This window comes from Denticeps clupeoides, chromosome 6 (assembly GCF_900700375.1).
Source record: "Denticeps clupeoides chromosome 6, fDenClu1.1, whole genome shotgun sequence".
Lineage (NCBI taxonomy): Eukaryota > Metazoa > Chordata > Actinopteri > Clupeiformes > Denticipitidae > Denticeps > Denticeps clupeoides.
Window position 1 is genome coordinate 8806384 of NC_041712.1, and position 19436 is coordinate 8825819.

Genomic DNA, 19436 nt, shown 5'->3' on the forward strand with positions numbered 1-19436 from the left:
ATGATGACAGCCCCTGGCTCTGCTCCACTGCTGACGAAATCTGCTTAGCCCCTCAGTTGCCATGGAGACCTGCAAGAGCAGCCACAGAAAAGAGGCAGAGAGAAGAGGGCGGAGGCAAAGGAGGGAGGAACACAGGGAGAGAGTGAGAATGAGAGAGAGAGACAGCGAGAGAGAGAGAGGGAGGGAGTGCTGTAGGGACAGACAGAGGGAGGGAACGAGAGCCGTGAGACAGATTCAATCGCCATTCTGCAGAAAGGAAAGGGGGAAAGGTAAGATAATAAAAGCTTTGTAGACGCATTTCTGCGTTGAAGATCGATTGTGATTGTGATCAATTTTTTTTATTATTAGCACTGAAGACGATATACGGAGATAGAAACGATAAAGACAGAGCGATCCAGCAAACATGGATGTACAGTCGGAGAGCTGCGAACCACCACCAAGCGACCCTCAAGCCCCAGGAAAAATCAGAAAGGCCTTCAAGTTGTTTGGAAAAGGCAAACCAGGCAGCAGTGTTGCAAGCATCTTCTCCAGGCGTAGCAAGGGGGAAGGAGCTCCCAAATCCACCTTCTCCAGGAGCAAGACTTTAGAAGGTTTATCTGAGAGCATGGCAGCACCCCAGGATGCACAAGAGGCGGCCACCGTTTCGGAGCCTGCTACCCTCCTACAGCAGGAGGTGGAGCGAAGCATGGACCAGGCTCAGGTGGAGCCGCCTACAGTTGCAGAGGTCAGCGTGGAGCAGGTCTCACCTGCCAGGCCTTCCATCTCATCCATCACCTCGGCCAAATCTCTCAACTTCCTATCGCTGCTGAGGAAGACGCGGAGGGGGACTGGTGGTGGGGACAGGCAGGTCCACACGGAGTCTCAGCGAGGCGGCCGGCAGCGGAAAGGCCTGAAGGGTTTGTTTGGCAGTATACGTTGGAGGAGGCGCGATGAAGAGCACGACGAGGACGGTCCGCCACCTCTTACTGCTTCTCGCTCCAATAGTGTTGAAATCATCAAGGAGGACTTAACACTCACGCCACGCCCACCACAACGGGCCGATGCTGAACGAGATCAGGAGTGCCAGCAGGAAACACCCAATGTGGGTGGAGCCAACGAGGCCAAGGCAGCCACCATGGCAACATCTCAGCTAACTGCATCCAGCGCTGACCCACCTTCTGATCGTCTCAGCACGCTGTTGGCGGACATCTCTTCAATCTTGAGCTTTGACTCACTGACAGGCTGTGGTGATATTGTGGCGGACGTCGAGGCAGAGTGGGTGAAGGCCAGCAACCGGGTGGGGGCAGCAGCAGCAGCGGCTGCGAGTGCTGGCGGGGACGAGAGCAACAGTGGAGATAAGAGCTCATCATCTGCCACGCCTATTTCCACTTCAGCCAGACTTTCTCCCAACCCGGCACCAACCGAGACCAACAAATGCCCGGTGTCAGCTGACCCTTCTCCTAAAACTGAACCTCCACAGACTAAACTGATCCCCCATGCCAGCCCCATGACTGATGCTCCCACTGCTCTCGCATCTGGGACCAAACCTCCTGTCACCTCTGCCCCAGTTGCCCCAGTCCCAAAAGCAACCTCTGGTCCTCCTGCTAAACCTACGGCTCTTCAAGTCAGTACGACCAAATCAGCTGCAAAGACAATGACCACGGTCAAATCTACGCAAAAAACAAAACCTCCTCCTAAAATTATCACCACAATTAGGCTGCCCCCTCCCCCAACAAAGCCTCCCGCAACGACAGAAACAAAAAGCCTTACCCCCCCGGCCAAGGTTACTGGCACACCTACAACTTCTCCTGATGCTGCCAAGGTAGTTACAGTGGAAACCCTCCTGGAGTCCACAGCCAAAGCAGCCCCTGAGATCAGCCAAACGTCTGTAGCCTCATCTCCAAAACCCTGCCCAGTCCCATCGATTCAATCAACCCCATATCCTGGGACCACAATGCCACCTCCTGCTACTTCACCTACTCAGCCTTTTGCCACGCCATTGCCACCTGCTGTTGCTGCTTACAAACCTCCACCTGCTTATGGCTCAACACCTGCCCCTGCTCCAGCCATTGCACCCTGCCAGACTCCTTCAGCCCCTTCAAAACCAGCTTCTATAACGCCACCAACTGCGACGTTAACCCCACCAGTCCTGGCACCACAGGCCTCTCCCGCAGCCTCGCCGCCATGTTCAAAACCTCCCTTCACAACACCTGCTGCAGCGCCACCTCCCTCTGCAAAGCATCCGCCTGCTTCAACTTCCACTCAGCCTCCACCTTCCACATGTCCAGTCCCTTCTCCTGTTCCTGTGGAGAAAGAAGCCCAAGAAGACGGAGGTGAGGATTTGGCCAGTCGCGAGGGAATAGATGAGAAAGATATGGGTGGTCAATGGTCCAAACCACAACTGAAAGATGAGCCCCAGTCTGCAGTGATAGACCAGGACTCTCAGGGAGAGAAGAAGAGCCCTGTGGTGAAACCCACAGCTCTGAGTAAGATCCCAATATGTGGAGGTGCTCGGCCGGGGAAGCAGGCGAGGGAGAGCCAGCCGAATGGAGAAGAGGTTCCCTGGAGCCTTCCAACTCCTGGACCCGAGGAGGATGGCATGCGGCCACTTTCACAAGACGCCAGCAGCAAAGACCCGTTCGGTGAATGTGTCCCTCAACCCACGGCCACCACACCCACAACCTCCCAGGAAGAGAACAAGTTCTCCCCTCCTGCCCAGACGTCATCGCGGCTACCCTCAAAGGGCACAACTGCCGGACCCCGAGACTCCAAGATCCCCATCAAACAAGGCGCGCATTCTGCACCCATATATCACTCCATCCAAGGCAAAGCCGATGCCACCCGCACCAAGATTCCGGTATCCAAGGTTCCAGTCCGGAGAAGTGTCAGCAAGCCTGTTGAGGCCGTCACGACAGCATCTGCCAGGAAATAGAGACCTTCACTAGTCCAACACACACACCTCAGATATGAGAACCACCATTTTGTATTTGGACGCAGGCTTTTCTTTTTAAGGCCAAGCCTTTTTTCACAGGAATGATGCAATTCAATTTTATCCGGAGGGTTTGCCGTACTCCCCTAAAAAAAAAAAAAAAAAAAAAAACACAGCACCGCTCACCTGGAAAGCGCAGCCACGCCTTCATTCACAACAGATACGGTTCCCCTGGATTCCTGAAAGAGGCGAAACACGTCTGCAGCACCCCCAAACTTTCAAGGAGTCGGTGGGGGTCGTGATTACTGGTGCAGGGTTCCTTTGGATTAATCAACATTTTAATCACTGCTTGGAATCTAAGTGTTTAGACACAGCACAACTCTCTTTCCCAGGTGAGAAAGACATCTCAGACGAAACGTCTCGACGGGTGCTAATACAAATACAGTTTTAAAATGGGACACTTTTTTTTGATGTAAATCTTTTCGTGTCTGCAGTCCTGTCTTGCTTTCCCAGAGTATGGACCAGCACCATTTCCCCCCCTCCACAGGACGCCCCTGCTATCTCGCTGAATGTATGTAGCAGAAAGCATGCCCCACTGTGATCAGAACCCGTCTCTCGGTCAGCCCTGCCTCCATTTTTTTAGTCTTTTTTTCCCCACTGTGTTGAACCACACAGTGCCTGCCTGCCGGATTATTAGCTCATACGTCCACACAGCCGCGGACATGCGGCCTGGGCACCACGGGTGCACTCGCAAGGGTGCGAGAGACTCTTAAGGTCACTCAGTGACCCCTGGGTAAGACTGTGACCGGAAAGCCTAAATGGATTGTGAGTGAACTGAGCGAGGAAGTGTGTAAATTATTAGGTGGGATCATGTGTTTGTGTGCGCGTTGAAGTCCGTAGGGCTTATAACCAGTGACTCCATTATCGGTCCTATATCCCCCATGCACATATGCTTAGGCAAAGATTATTTTTGTGTGTGTATATCTCAGTGTTGTCTTGTTTGCTATTTAACTAATAAAACACAGTGGCTGCGTTCAGCTACTGATCCTCTTTATGTGGCGTGAGCGTCTCGTACACACGTGCATACACAGGCAGGGCAGTGGTTGCAACGCCCGCGCGGGAGGGCTTCGCTTCTGCACGCGCTCACACACATGCGCCACTTCTCAGTGGAGGAGGAGCCAGGCGGTTCATTGGCAGGCTGTGCGACTTGCTCTTTTCAAAGGATGACGTGATGTGTGTGATGTCACTGCAGATGGGAGCACGGACAGAGCTTTACTGGATGCTGGGGTTGGAAGGAGGGGAGGGAGAGGGACCGGAGGGACTGGTAGCCATTATCTGCATCCCAGCTCTGTAGGATGTTACGGAATTACATAACAACCACAAAGGCCCGCAGTGGTCCAGCAGAGAGGGTCCAGAAGATCAGATGTGATTTCCCGTCACAATGAGCGGCATCCCTGGGATCCAGAGGACCGAAAAAAAATGAAAAGTGAAGTGATTGTCACATGTGATACACCGCAGCACAGCACACAGTGCACACAGTGAAATTTGTCCTCTGCATTTAACCCATCACCCTGAGTGAGCAGTGGGCAGCCATGACAGGTGCCCGGGGAGCAGTGTGTGGGGACGGTGCTTTGCTCAGTGGCACCTCAGTGGCGCCTTGGCGGATCGGGATTCGAACCGGCAACCTTCTGATTACAGGGCCGCTTCCTTAACCGCTAGGCCACCACTGCCCGCAGTGACCTGATGTGCCTGTGGTGAAATCCAGTGACCTGATGAGAGCAGGCACGAATGGCCACCCTCTCGGGTCACCGGGCACTGCAGGGCTGGACTCCTGCTGTGGCAGCTTCACTAGAGCGCTTCTCTAACCAGGGAGAGTTTAGGTTAACCTGCTAGTCATAGCAAAAATGTCATCTTGCCAATAGTCATGATTCATTCCCTGTTATTGTGTCACCAGTTTTAAGCTGGTATCCGCTGGAAAGGAGACATTTTGTATATTTTTTATGTGACATGAGTTAATTGCTAAGCTTGAGGATTCGTTGTGTTGACACATTAAATATTCCCGAACAATAATGGGTTTAGACGTCTCAGTTCTGTGTGCGAGATCGAGTGAGTGCTGCGGCATAACAAGTGGGGAGCAGCCACAACATTGTAATCTAGCTGTATTCCTCCAACACCAACAGGCTGTAGACACCACTATCTGCCCTGTTACCTTTTAGCGAGAGCACAATGAAGTGGCTGCAGGTACAGGACTGGCGAGCAGCAGACGTGACCCAAGGACAACCCAGCCGCAGGGGAAAGGGCTGAGAGGTGGAACAACAGTGTTAAAAAAAGGTGAGAGGGGGTTAGATAAGAGAGGGTGAATATTTATAGCTGAAAGCCCCGCACAGGCAAGGCTCTGTTCCCCCAACAAAGCCACAGCAGCCCTGGAGCACAGAGCAGGGAGAGAGTGAGAAGAGTGTTTCACTGGAAAAACACGAGGTCCTCACCACTTCAGAGGCTGAAAATGATTCCTGCAGCAGTGCTACAGTCGTAACCTTGAGGTTTAATCATGCTGCATATACAGAGCAGATGAGCGCGGTGTGACAGATATGGAACAGGGATTAAAAATCATAAAAATGTTGCTTTCAGAAGAGAAACACATATTTTTAAAACCATCTCATCTAATTAAAAATGACATAAAAAAGTTTATAATGTTGTTTTAAACACAAATACTTCTACAGTGTAGCCTAAGCCTAAACAGGGGTGCAACAGGCAGGGTAAATGGGGGAACGTGTTTCATGTCTGTAGCCAGAAGATGTTTATATGATTGTTAGCCTGCTCAGTATTTTTCACAGGACAGTAACAGGACAGTTGATATTAGATAAATAGTCAAATTTACCGATTAATATCTAAATCTGATTCACAAAGCTGTATTATCAATAATATCTGAAAGGTTCATTGGAATGATGAATAATGTTATTTTGCTGGTTACCTAACATTTAAAAACAAAATAATTGATTTATTTTATGGTTTTTCAGTTGCATTCATCCCAAAATTGTGTTTTTGGTTGTGAAGCATGGGGAAATGAATCTCAACTTAGATGTAAATTAAGTTAAGATTTAGGCTTAGCTGCAATAAATGTGTAATGAATGAGTTTGTTGATATTTAACCTTTAAGATGTGCTAATATTGAGCAACAATAGAATATATAGAATAAACATATTGATATATTTAAAACATATTTGTTCTATAAATATATAGAATAAACCTATGTATTCATATTGTCTCTGATTAAAACAATACAGATGCTTGCCTTCCAATAAATTTCACAATTCCATGCAGGACTATTTGACAGGAATAAAGCATGGAGTCCCTACAGGGCCAAACGCTGAGGCAGTGTTTTATGTGTTCAGTGTTGTTTACGCTGAGGGCTGATCACTGCATTCTGATGAAATCAGGAGGAAGCCTACCAATCATGAGTTATAATCCTGTGACAGAAAGAAGGGCACGAATGTGTGCGAGTGTCTTTTCAGGTGGTCGGCCACCGCGATTGAAGGCAAATCATAGTATTTCACTCTCGTACACACACGCTAATCAGAGCAATTATCGGCAGCATTATCACACTCCCCTGGGAGATTAACATCTGGGGGATGTTAAAGAGCTCAACAACAGGAACCTTTAGCTGAGTTCAGCCTAAAGTGTCTAAAGTGTTGATCCGTTAGAGCTACGTTTGTGCTCTCCAACGCATTTCACAGAGGAAACACTGAAGTGCCCAGGAAATCAGCAGTGTGTGAAAGGGCAACAATGTGAGTCACATGAACCTATGACAGCAGAATTTGAGAATGACATGACAGCTTTAATATAATTAGACAGCCCCCTAATTCTGACAATATTGGCCCAAACTTCAGACTTATTTAGTTTTTTCAAATGTGACTGAAAAAGGGTCATTGTCCAGACGAATAACGGTATAAGAGTAGATGGCTCCAAATATGTTTTTAAACCCGTTGAGAATTGTACTGAAAACATTACTGGCTCACCTTTCCAATCATAAAATCTTGGTGCACAGTTTTTATTGTTTTTGTGAACAATGTCACACGAATGCATAGTGTAATCAAAAGTAAAGGCGAAGTCAGTCAGCGCAGAAGATATTCAGACTTTGTTGGGATGAAATGTGCAAAGCGGCCCCCTCCCACTGAAATAACCCAGGCTGGAAACTGAGAAGCCTTGAACCTCCACCTTCCTGGAATGAACATTTCTGGGCCACAGCAGTGAATGTGTTTGGGTGGATGGGGGTTACGGTGGTTGGGGGCATGTTCTGTGACCTGGTTTTTGTGCGTGTGTGTTTGTGTGACTCAGTGTGCGTGCATGTTTGTGGGTCTGGATGCCTCCAGTTAAAACGATGTGCTCTATTAGAATGTGTTTGTCTAATTTTGCATGCTTCACTTACAAGGTTTCTATGGCAACACCACTAGGTCAGCAATGCGAGTGTGTGAACACACACACACACACACACACACACACACAGACCCTTTTTACAGGTGTTATGTGCTGAAATGGGGCAATAAATCCAAATTTCCTGGATGTAGACGTGTAGAAGTGGGCCTATTAACCGACATGACAGATGGGGTTCATACACACGCATGAACAGATACTGCATTTAAGAAGTGGGTCACATGCCATAGTGAGGCAGCAGGAATGTTGTGTTTAAATGTGTTAAAAAACACATCAACCCCCAACACACAAACCACACACACACACACAACTTAAATCAAAGGGAGGGTAAAACCGCCCAATAGCTGAGCTACAGTTCTGGCCAATCAGGTTGCTCCACCGCACAATAAACCGTGACAATATTCTGAATAATCCAGTTGTTTCTGAACAGAACAGAAGAACAGAAGATAATGATTATTATCTGTATGTGTAGCATCTATGGATCTCTGCTAAATGCTTACCTTTCAATTTCAAATTCAATTGTACATTTTTACTGCCAATGTGAGTCGACCTGCAGGATCATTTGGTAGCTAATCTGCCCGATTGAATTTGCTTTCAGTCAGCTTCTGCCGAGCAGATGACCAACATTTTCGTAACCATCCACAATAAGATCAAATGCAAGGACACAGTACAGACACAAAAATACTGCTCTTAAATATAAAACACCGGAGTCTGTTTGATTTGCATAAAATGTAATTTAAACTACTATTGCATTTCCTAATTTCCTTTTTTATATCACACAAATGATTGATTAATAATAAAAGTAGTTACGAGTTAAATCCAGCATAATTGTTATTGTACACGTTTTATTATACTTTCAAAACATGCAAGACAAAAATATGGATTATTGACCATTTGGTGGTTAATACTGAAGCAATACAATTTTAAATGTATAAAAATATATGCCATTTTACGAATATTGTTAAAATTCCAGAGAGGAAAACAAGCACCTGAGCACAAAGAACCCAGTTATTCCTGCATTATCTCCATTCCATGACCATGCATAATCCTGTACCAAATTACCAGGAGAACATTTCCTCATGTCAAGGGTTCAAGCTCTTAAACTCTCACCAGTCCATCTATGCATATTATTCCATGCAGTTGATACTAATAACAAAGAGGAGCTGTCTGTGGTGCTGATCCTGGTATGTTTAAGGGGTCTCTTGACTCAGTGGGTGAACCCACATGCACAGCGCATAAAAAAAGTAAAAGCATAGGTTGCAACACAAAATTTCTTTCTGTCACAATCTCTCTATTATATCAATTACATCATGATGATGGCATCATAGCGCCATCATATTTACAGCAACAATTTCATATCAGTCATGCATAGGAAACAGCTTATGTATGTTTACAATAACCTTTACATTTCTGTACAGGACCATAACATAGTGTAATAACAGCAAACCTCTTTAAAAATATTTTAACATATTACAATTAAAGAATGTACCATGAATTTCAAATGATTAAAATAATTTTGGAATGTGTAGAATAATGTGCAAATGTCACCCGGAAAAGCTTCACCCCACCTTACTAGAGCCCTCTGCTGGTGAAACAGGAGAAAAACCAATGACAAAGCAAAGGTCATACTGTGAATTACTGCACTGCCACATAATACTGCTGCCTAGACATAGACTTTTTTTTTTAACAGAGATTTGGGTAAATATTCAATATTTACCCCTTTGGCAATAACCCCCTTCATATCTCTGTCAAATATGTTCAGTAAATCTGAACAGGCTGAAAAATACACACATCTTTGTTTTTAAAAGGCATATTTTGTTTGATCCTGAGCAATAGTAAGGCACATAAGGGAAAGTAGTACAATCTTGGCTTTGGTTCAGCTTAATAACCCCAATACCGGCTTCAATACGGTAATTAAATGACAAAGAGGCGAGTCCAATAACTGGCCCAGAAAGCAAAAGGGAGGACTTAGTGGTTCTGGGGGTGGAGCTCTTAGACCAGGAAGTGTGTGTAACCCTCTGCTCCAGTCACAATGACATCCATCCAGATTCGCATGGCTTCTGGAGATGGTGCCACCATGTAGTAAACTCTGTCATGGGTCTTCACACTGAACGTCAATGAAGGGTTTGGACTCTGCATGTTGAAGACAGAGAGTATTAGTACATGCAACTAATGTATATAAGTGTGTAAAAAGCATGTCTATCGTTCGTAAGATTTTAATAGTGAATAGTAATAGTGAATAGTGCATTCACTGTGGCTGCCTGGTCTGAGTACAGCGCCACCCTAGGTAGGAGTTGAACTTTGACCACTGCGCACCATGACGTATTTTTGTGTAACCGATAGAATCAAAGCAAGTGATTTTCTGCCACTTTGAAACACACACATAAAGCGGGACTGGAGGAAAATCTGATCTCTCATATATATATATGATAACCAAGTGAACCAAGTGAGTGGTGGACTATAATCACAATGCATAAAGAATAAAAGTTAAACTATTTGCAAAACGATATTTGCAAATATTGCTATATTTACATGCCAATGCATTACCCAGGCTTAACTTTGCCCTTTAGCGATATAAAAAGTGTAAAACTCTACCTTGTGTGCATTTTTCAGGTGGTCATAGTACACCTCTTCTATGGCCTGGAAATAAATCACCCCCTTCATCTTAGTTTCATGCTTGTCTGGGGAAAAAACATCCATAGGATTTGTTATTTGGTCTGACTGTGGTTCAGCTCCCAATCATTATTTTAAAATCATGTTGAAATATGTTCTAATTATAATTATACTGCCCACACCCAGCATAATATACACACCATACAAAGTCCTTCATTAACACTTGGTATGCAGCATCTTTATCTATTCTTATATATATGTCTATTCTCTCTCTCTCTCTCTGTCTCTCAAGTTTTATTGAAGGAAATTGTACGGTGTGTATTGTATACTGTGTGTGTGTGTGTGTGTGTGTGTGTGTGTGTGTATAAACAAACATATATATATAAATGCTATATATAAAATAGTAAAATTATATTTATGACATTGAAAAGTATATTATTATTCATATAATGATTCAGGTGTAGCAGAAGACTAAGATAGACCCAGAAAGTGTCTCTTCACCTGCGTAGTAGGCCAGCGTGCGACGGCTCCGGTCAAAGACAAACCAGCGCTTCTTCCAAGTCCTGATCCGGCCGCCCATTTTCACCAGGAAGCCCCTGCAGGTCTTGTCAGTGAGGGCCAGGTGGTAACAGGTGTCTGGGTGGTGGCCTGCCACCTCAATGTGTCCGCGTAGGTCAAAGTCGTCCTTGCGCACCGGGAGGTAGCGAGTCAGTGGCCGAGACTGAGGAGTTCATTTTAAAATCAATTAGAATTATATGGCAACTAACTATCATCAGTGTCAGTTTCTAAAGCTGTGTCAGTTTTTGGTGGTTGTGATAAAAAGACATTTTCCGTAACCAATTTACTCAGTTTTCCCATCCACCCCCATCCATATATCTCCACTGACAGCTTTACAGAATGGCTAACTGAGAGGGAATGCAGACTGTAATAATTCATTAATAGTTAAGGTACACAACCATTCAAAAGTATAAGATCATTTAGAAATATTCCTTAATTTTGAAAATTAAAATGAAGAGGGTTTGAACTGAAATAATATATAATCACTGACAAAGTTTGAAAAAAAAAATCTAGTTCTGCTGATAGTTACTGTACTAGTGTGAATTTCTTTAATCAGTATCACTATGTTCAGCTGTACTAAAATAAATAGATTTTTTTTATAATAATAATTTAAGCTTTTAGAGTGACAGACTTTGGTTAATGAACATGACATATTGTTGCTGATAAAGTTCTTCTCAGTTCTTGGCAGATATTCCATCAATGTGAACAGACATTATCTGCTACCAGAGTCCACGATAGAGTCATTAAAGTTCTGATGACATGAAGATTTATCAGATAACTGGATTTGAATTTAATTTGTCCCCTTATGTCATCACAAGGGGATTACATTTTTGCTGGAAAAACGCAGACACGACCTCAGCACTTCATGTCTGCCCCAAACATTGTTGTTGGTGAATAGTGTTGATGATGTCAACCCTCAACTTCTGTAGGGCACTCTCCTCCTCATCCCGCTCCTCCCCTCCTTAGCATTTAAAGTTATAGACACTGAAACGCAGCGTCCTGGGGAAATCTCATTGTGGGATTGGCTGTGACTGTGATTCTGCATCAAGGCATAAATTCGGAAAGACACTTTGGATACAGTATTAGGGTACACTACGACTGATATAAAAGCCAAAACATGTACATGGCTTCAGTTGTATTACCCATTGTCTCTCACCTGTGATCTCTGTTTTTCCCGTAACTTCACTTCTCTCTCCACCAACTTTTGTCGTCTGGTGGTCTCCTCCTGCAATCGCTTCTCCAGTTCCTCCCTTCTCTTCCGCTCCTCCTCCAGGGCCTGTCTGCGCATTTCCATGTCACGTTCCTGCACACAAATAAACACACAGGCTCACTTCTGCACCCTGGAATTGTGAAAAATGTTGGTCACATTTTATTTTACATCCAAGTACAACAAATCAGTCATGTAACAAAGCATAATACCAAACCATCTACATACATTTACATTTACAGCATTTATCAGACGCCCTTATCCAGAGCGACTTACAATCAGTATTTACAGGGACAGTCTCCCTGGAGCAACTTAAGGTTAAGTGTCTTGCTTAGGGACACAATGGTAGTAAGTGGGATTTGAACCCGGGTCTTCTGGTTCACAGGCGAGTGTCTTACCCACTAGGCTACTACCACCTTTTTATACATCTGTATAAACATACATCTGTTGGGGTTTAGGGAACCTCGCACAAAAATGGTACTATGAATTAGAGTGTGAAGTGTGTTACCCTATGTTCCAGGAGTCTGCTCTTCTCAGCCTGGGCTTCTCTCAGCAGACGCTCCATCTCCTCCAGCTTTGCCACATTAGATGTGCTTGCACTGGCACAGACAATAAGAGAAAAAGTAACATGTTCATGTTTCCACTCTTATGCTTAATAGCCAGTAATGCAGATATGCGGTCATGCTGTAGAATTTGTTGGTAAGCCAAGCTGTTTAGTTTTCAATTTGCCGAGCAAAGTCATGGAGAAGCACTACATTTAAATACTGACTCACTTTGCACAAAAAAACTTCATACAACATTTATGTGCATTGAACTTTTGAGTTGAGTTCATATTTATTTATGTTGACTGCTTTATTGTCTTGAGGCAGCTCAGGCGGAGCAGAAAGGAACATGCTGAGTACACAGCATCTGAGGCAGCCAGAAGCCAGTGAGGGATGTTCATGAAAAGTGTAATGTAGAGTGCTTACAGTAAACATGCTGAGGTGCCAGCAGCAGCCATGATCCCACTGAGAGGGGACGTGCACTGACCCATCACTCTAAGAAATTTTTAAAGGGATACAAATTTATTTCTTTATAAGTTTCCACAGGTCTACAAGCAAAACGTAATTAAAATGTACTAATTTGTACATTTGTCATGTTTTTTTAAAAATACACCCATATTGTAACGTCATATTGTCGAGCCATGTCTCTGTTTTGTGTCTTGTATCCTTATTATCCTCACATTTATCACATTACATTGAATTAGTATGATTCCTAATCATACTAATTCATGTCTAATACATGTCCCTACATGTACAGGGAGTACAGAATTATTAGGCAAATGAGTATTTTGTCCACATCATCCTCTTCATGCATGTTGTCTTACACCAAGCTGTATAGGCTCGAAAGCCTACTACCAATTAAGCATATTAGGTGATGTGCATCTCTGTAATGAGAAGGGGTGTGGTCTAATGACATCAACACCCTATATCTGGTGTGCATAATTATTAGGCAACTTCCTTTCCTTTGGCAAAATGGGTCAAAAGAAGGACTTGACAGGCTCAGAAAAGTAAAAAATAGTGAGATATCTTGCAGAGGGATGCAGCACTCTTAAACTTGCAAAGCTTCTGAAGCGTGATCATCAAACAATCAAGCATTTCATTCAAAATAGTCAACAGGGTCGCAAGAAGCGTGTGGAAAAACCAAGGCGCAAAATAACTGCCCATGAACTGAGAAAAGTCAAGCGTGCAGCTGCCAAGATGCCACTTGCCACCAGTTTGGCCATATTTCAGAGCTGCAACATCACTGGAGTGCCCAAAAGCACAAGGTGTGCAATACTCAGAGACATGGCCAAGGTAAGAAAGGCTGAAAGACGACCACCACTGAACAAGACACACAAGCTGAAACGTCAAGACTGGGCCAAGAAATATCTCAAGACTGATTTTTCTATGGTTTTATGGACTGATGAAATGAGAGTGAGTCTTGATGGGCCAGATGGATGGGCCCGTGGCTGGATTGGTAAAGGGCAGAGAGCTCCAGTCCGACTCAGACGCCAGCAAGGTGGAGGTGGGCTGGTATCATCAAAGATGAGCTTGTGGGGCCTTTTCGGGTTGAGGATGGAGTCAAGCTCAACTCCCAGTCCTACTGCCAGTTTCTGGAAAACACCTTCAAGCAGTGGTACAGGAAGAAGTCTGCATTCTTCAAGAAAAACATGATTTTCATGCAGGACAATGCTCCATCACACGCGTCCAAGTACTCCACAGCGTGGCTGGCAAGAAAGGGTATAAAAGAAGAAAAACTAATGACATGGCCTCCTTGTTCACCTGATCTGAACCCCATTGAGAACCTGTGGTCCATCATCAAATGTGAGATTTACAAGGAGGGAAAACAGTACACCTCTCTGAACAGTGTCTGGCAGGCTGTGGTTGCTGCTGCATGCAATGTTGATGGTGAACAGATCAAAACACTGACAGAATCCATGGATGGCAGGCTTTTGAGTGTCCTTGCAAAGAAAGATGGCTATATTGGTCGCTGATTTGTTTTTGTTTTGTTTTTGGATGTCAGAAATGTATATTTGTGAATGTGGAGATGTTACATTGGTTTCACTGGTAAAAATAAATAATTGAAATGGGTATATATTTGTTTTTTGTTAAGTTGCATAATAATTATGCACAGTAATAATAATTATGCACAGTAATAGTCACCTGCACAGACAGATATCCCCCTAAAATAGCTAAAAATAAAAACAAACTAAAAACTACTTCCAAAAACATTCAGCTTTGATATTAATGAGTTTTTTGGGTTCATTAAGAACATGGTTGTTGTTCAATAATAAAATTATTCCTCAAAAATACAACTTGCCTAATAATTCTGCACTCCCTGTATTCTCGGTTCTGTTCCCTTTCAGTTCAGAGACCGCCTAAGTTTTGTTTCATTTGATTACTAGACATGCTTGTTTTTGTACTATTTTGTTCATTTCTTATTAAAATATCAAGATGTCATATACTCATGCCTCTTGCTTTTTCTCTGGCATGACACACAAAAATGAAACCGAAGTAACATTGCACACATGACAGTGAAAACATTCTTTAATTAAAAAAATGTATTGGATTGGATTAACTCATTAAGAAATGTAACTGCAAATGTAACTGGAAATGGCTGCTTTTGGTGCATTTTGCTGTCCTCCATGTCGTACCCTTATAGTACAAGTGCTTATTCAGCCTGGGAGAAAAGGTCATCATTGTTTGCAGCCAGTGAGAGATTTGCCAGTCTGTTTCTCTAAAATGAATATATACAGGATTTTTAAGCAGCAAGGCGATACACAGTCAACTCAGGTGTTTGAATCCAGCTAGACTGGTCTGCCATTGATGAGTTTAAATGCCGTTGGTTAATCCAAAGTAAATCTTCCCATCCTGGGTCATTTAAGGTATAAAAACATCCCCTGGTCATTGAAGTTACAAAAAAAAAGGTGGATAACAGTGAGAACAAGCATTCCAGAGTTGACATGTTACAGCAGACAGTAGGAACCGAACTCTAGTGCAAGGCCAGGCAGACTTCACTTCTTTCAATAAATACTCACACTGCAACACTACAATAACCCCACCATTACTCAGCCCTCCACAACTAAGTAGCAAGCACAATTACTCACTTCATCCACATATGCTCCTGCACCAATAAAAGAAGGTGTAAAGCAGCTGGCTTTCATTTGTTCAACCCAGCAAATTAGAAACACGTGAGAGAAACGTTTACAGACGAACTGCCACACAAATGTGACAAGCAACTAACCTATTACACCATTTTAAAAAATCTTGTTTAACCTGACTCACTCATTTAACATGTAACAATCATTCTAGTTATCTTTAACGATAATTACTGCTATAAGTTTTACCTGGAGATGTTGTCCGGTGAGCAGGCTGAGATGCTGGTGTCCAGGCTGTCCGAGCTGTCCATGCTGAGTGTGTCGAAGGTCTGGTTGTTGGAGCTGTCCAGGTACTGGAAGGGCTCCAGGTAGACGTTGGACTCAGAGGCTGTCCTGCTGCACAGGTCACCCAGCCTCTGCCGGTCCTCACCCATATACAGCTGACTGACATGACCTTCAGAGGCAGGAGCGAAAATCAGAAATCTTCATCACCGCCCTGCTCTTAATACATTGCAAGGGTAAAATCTGTACAATAAATATCTAACTTCCTATATGCAGCAAGACTTAAAACCTGTACAACATCTAAACTTAAACGCACTTGCAACATTGTAACATTGTTACTTGTAACATTTTTTAAATGAAATTTTTACCTATTGTGTATAAACAGGTCATTAAATTCTCACTGAAATGCCAGTTCATCGGACACATATTCCTTGCTTCTTAAAACAGAACAGTAGATGGCAGTAGACTCTGAATGATGGCTGTTTTGTGTGTGTGTGTGTGTGTGTGTGTGTGTGTGTGTGTTTGGATCAGATCAGCTCAGTTCAGTGCACATGCACCTCACCCTTCAGCAGGCGCCGGGAGTCCAACTCTCGAGGGGACAGGGACAGGCCGCGTGTGAGAACACTGCCACAGCTGGAGCTCTGAGACAGAGGCATGTGGGTCTGTGGGTCGGGGCCACCAGATGTAGAAGGGGAAGAAACAAAAAAAGAAAAGAGGACAAGAGAATGGAAACCCGCATGGGTTACGATGGGCATAGATGTGTATAGAATTTCATTTATATTACACAACTGTTATAAAATAGTTATACACATTTGCTGCGTCCACCTATTTTCAGTCTGAAAACTGCGCTGATATGCCGCTGATGTGTTTTCATTTTTATATGGTTTGTTGAAGTAGTTTACTTATCAGGCCAGTAATTATTTTGCTAACATTAATTTGCTCAGTGATTCTGTCTAATAAAACAAGAAAGCAATGCATGGCGTATGCATATACAGAAAAAGCAATGCCCCTAACGAGAGGACATGAGCAGTGTGCCTGCATAACATGAGTACTGCCAGATACACAATACTTTAAGGCCCATATTGTCAAATATTCACCAAGACACACAACGGTTTGGAATGTGTGTGTGCTCCTCAGATCACCTTGGGAGAAAGGCTTCGGCCCAGAGTAGAGCTACTGTAGGAGGAGTGGCCTCTCTTGCGGGGGACCGTCTCATTCAGAAATGATCCGCCCTCTTTGCCACCGCGCTTTCTCTCCTCCAGAGAGCGTAAGTGCTGCATATACACACATACCGAACACACACAGACAGAAACACATTTCTATCATTATAGTTATGCAAAGAGGCTTTGAACTGGCACGTGACCTGATAAGTGCCAGGGATTGGCCATTGCTTAGATACCTCCTTCATAGAAACAGGGCTGAGTGGGAAGGCTCGGCCTCCTGTGAGCTCAGAGTATTTCCTCTCCAGGGCAGACAGGTTCTCTCGCTCCTATGGGAACATGACTTGTTAGTGAACTCAAGGAAAGAAGAAAACACATGTATTCACACACACACACACACACCCTCTGCAACATGAGCAGCAGGTTGTTCTTCTCCTTCATGAAGGTCTCCTTCTCTCTCTGGGCCTGCTGGCTTATCTGAGTTGCCTGTTTCTTCAGGGTCAGCAGCCTCTCCTGGGGAAACACACAGGATCAGAACACACACTCCTGTTCAAAATTACACTCTAACACTCCTTCATTTTCATCAACATGAAATCCACATTTTCATATCATACATATTCATTCATTATGATTAACACCCATTAATGCATGTTAACCACACACACCTTGCGAGTGACAGTGCTGCGCTGATAGTCAGCGATTTCTCGCAGGACCTGCTGGGTCTGCGTCTCCTTCTCCTCATCCTGACGACTTTCCTTCTCCAGCTGCTGGAATTCCAAATCTTCAAAATGCTTTGACTCAACTTCCAGCATCTCTGAGTCCTATTCTCACACACACACACAAAAAAAAAAAAAAAAAAAAAATATATATATATATATATATATATATATATATATATATATATATAGAGAGAGAGAGAGAGAGAGAGAGAGAGAGAGAGAGAGAGAGAGAGAGAGAGAGAGAGAGATTTGGAATTCCAAATCTTCAAAATGCTTTGACTCAACTTCCAGCATTTTGAAGATTGCAATGCAATGCAATATATATATTGCATTGCAGTCCTTAAAAAAATTCATCTGTTTCACATGTCTACTGTACCCATGTTTTTCATTAAAGCATGCATGAATAAATACTGCACGGAATTATACACCACGAGGTCTAGGGGATGATTAAGTATAGAAATACTGTGCTTCAGCCCACAAAAGGCTATATTGAGTCCAGCACCCGCATTTCATTATTTAAAAGGTGAATTACTTTCATCTACGGCAAAAACCTGATAAAACCTGAATTAATTAAATAATTAAAGACTATCCATAACTCTTAACAGTGCCGGTTGGAATAGAAGATCTAATGTAAAATACAAGAAAATTTTAAATACAATATACAGTTTTTTACAATATACAGTTTTAGTGGCCTTTTTATGCACAAGTGGTTTAAATATGAGGTAGGAAAGGATGAGACAGAAGGTAAAAAGTCGTGCAGGGATTGAGAATGATAAAAGAAAGAAATAATACAGCTTGTGTTAAAAAAGCTTGTGTTAAACGAGGAAATGCCACTTTGCAGTTATATGAAATGCAGTGATTTGTGTAGGATGAGGGGTTCACAGTTTGTCTCCCACACAAAAATGCTTTGTGGCTCATGAGTATGACATTTCTTTTCTGCCCAAAGTGATCATCCATAAACAGAATATCAACAAATTCACACTCATTCATTCATGCATAAATTCCTTCCAGGTATTAAAATGCAACTTGCAACATCTTCATTTATCTGCAATTTAACTGCAATTTAATAGGGTAGAATGTGCCCTAGTCAAAGAATCAAAGCCCACTTTTCAAAGCCTTTTCAACACACTGAACCTGGTGTGACTAGTGACTAGTGATATGCATGCTGTAATAACTTCAGGCTGTAGAGGAGGACCATGACACAAACCCAGGTATCAGAGACAGATGGCATGTAGTCAAAGTCTGGCATGAAAGTGCAAAATCGGAATGAAGGGGCTGTGTAACAGGAAGTGATGAGACTCAGAGGAAGTGAGAGTTGAGGTGACAAGCCCAGGCCACTGTACCCTGGAGAGCTGGAGCTGCAGCTGCTCCTTCAGGGCCTCAGGACACGAGTCCAGCTGGGTCTTCTGCTCAGAGACCTGCTCTGCCAAACGCCCAACTCTAACCCTCTCAGACTCCAGCAGCGCTCTCTCCTACACATACACACACACATACACACACACACAGTCAATCAGAAACACACAGGTTGGCAGACAATTGCACATACACACCCATGCATATACACACACACACACACACACACGGCCATACACAAACGCACATACACAGACACACACACCATTCATATACACACATATACACACCGCCATGCATACACACACAGAGGGCAGAGACAGAGAAAGTGTGTGTTAGTGCAGTAGTACAGAAATAGGGGGAAGGAGAAGCAGTGTAGTAAAGTTCAGCAAAATTACAACAGTGGATTAGACTCGGAAGCGTCTCAAAAACCTAAAATTATGAAATGTAAATTATTGCTGTATAGACGTAATGCAGGGCCTAGATTAATCTCATTCAAAGTATCATAATATGCATCTGAGCCACATTAAACCTTCAATGTTAAAATAGAGATGCTAAATAACTGTCTCTCTAAAAAGGTAACCTAC

At 43.6% G+C, this 19436-nt stretch overlaps 2 protein-coding genes across 8 annotated transcripts in view; one reads left to right on the top strand and one right to left on the bottom strand.

Moving 5' to 3' along the window:
* Positions 1-163: 163 nt before the first annotated feature.
* Positions 164-3962, top strand: LOC114792618 (APC membrane recruitment protein 2-like). Its single transcript, XM_028983929.1, has 2 exons — positions 164-269; positions 349-3962. Exon 2 carries the CDS (start codon positions 404-406, stop codon positions 2909-2911), a length of 2508 nt encoding a protein of 835 aa, XP_028839762.1. The 5' UTR covers positions 164-269; positions 349-403; the 3' UTR covers positions 2912-3962.
* Positions 3963-8706: 4744 nt separating this feature from the next.
* The window catches only part of phldb2a (pleckstrin homology-like domain, family B, member 2a), a 32473-nt gene continuing 21743 nt past the window's right edge, over positions 8707-19436 (bottom strand). For 3 of the 7 annotated variants that reach the window (XM_028984343.1, XM_028984342.1, XM_028984344.1), the window contains 13 exons: positions 18840-18968; positions 17443-17598; positions 17180-17290; positions 17017-17106; positions 16760-16891; positions 16180-16279; positions 15585-15789; positions 12685-12753; positions 12225-12315; positions 11666-11812; positions 10453-10672; positions 9934-10019; positions 8707-9471 (listed from right to left, as the gene is read on the bottom strand). In XM_028984343.1, coding sequence (XP_028840176.1) covers positions 9331-9471; positions 9934-10019; positions 10453-10672; positions 11666-11812; positions 12225-12315; positions 12685-12753; positions 15585-15789; positions 16180-16279; positions 16760-16891; positions 17017-17106; positions 17180-17290; positions 17443-17598; positions 18840-18968 — 1677 coding nt within the window. In that variant the 3' untranslated portion in view covers positions 8707-9330. The remainder of the gene's footprint in view (positions 9472-9933; positions 10020-10452; positions 10673-11665; positions 11813-12224; positions 12316-12684; positions 12754-15584; positions 15790-16179; positions 16280-16759; positions 16892-17016; positions 17107-17179; positions 17291-17442; positions 17599-18839; positions 18969-19436) is intronic. The other 4 variants (XM_028984347.1, XM_028984346.1, XM_028984345.1 and 1 more) reach the window with 3 other exon arrangements.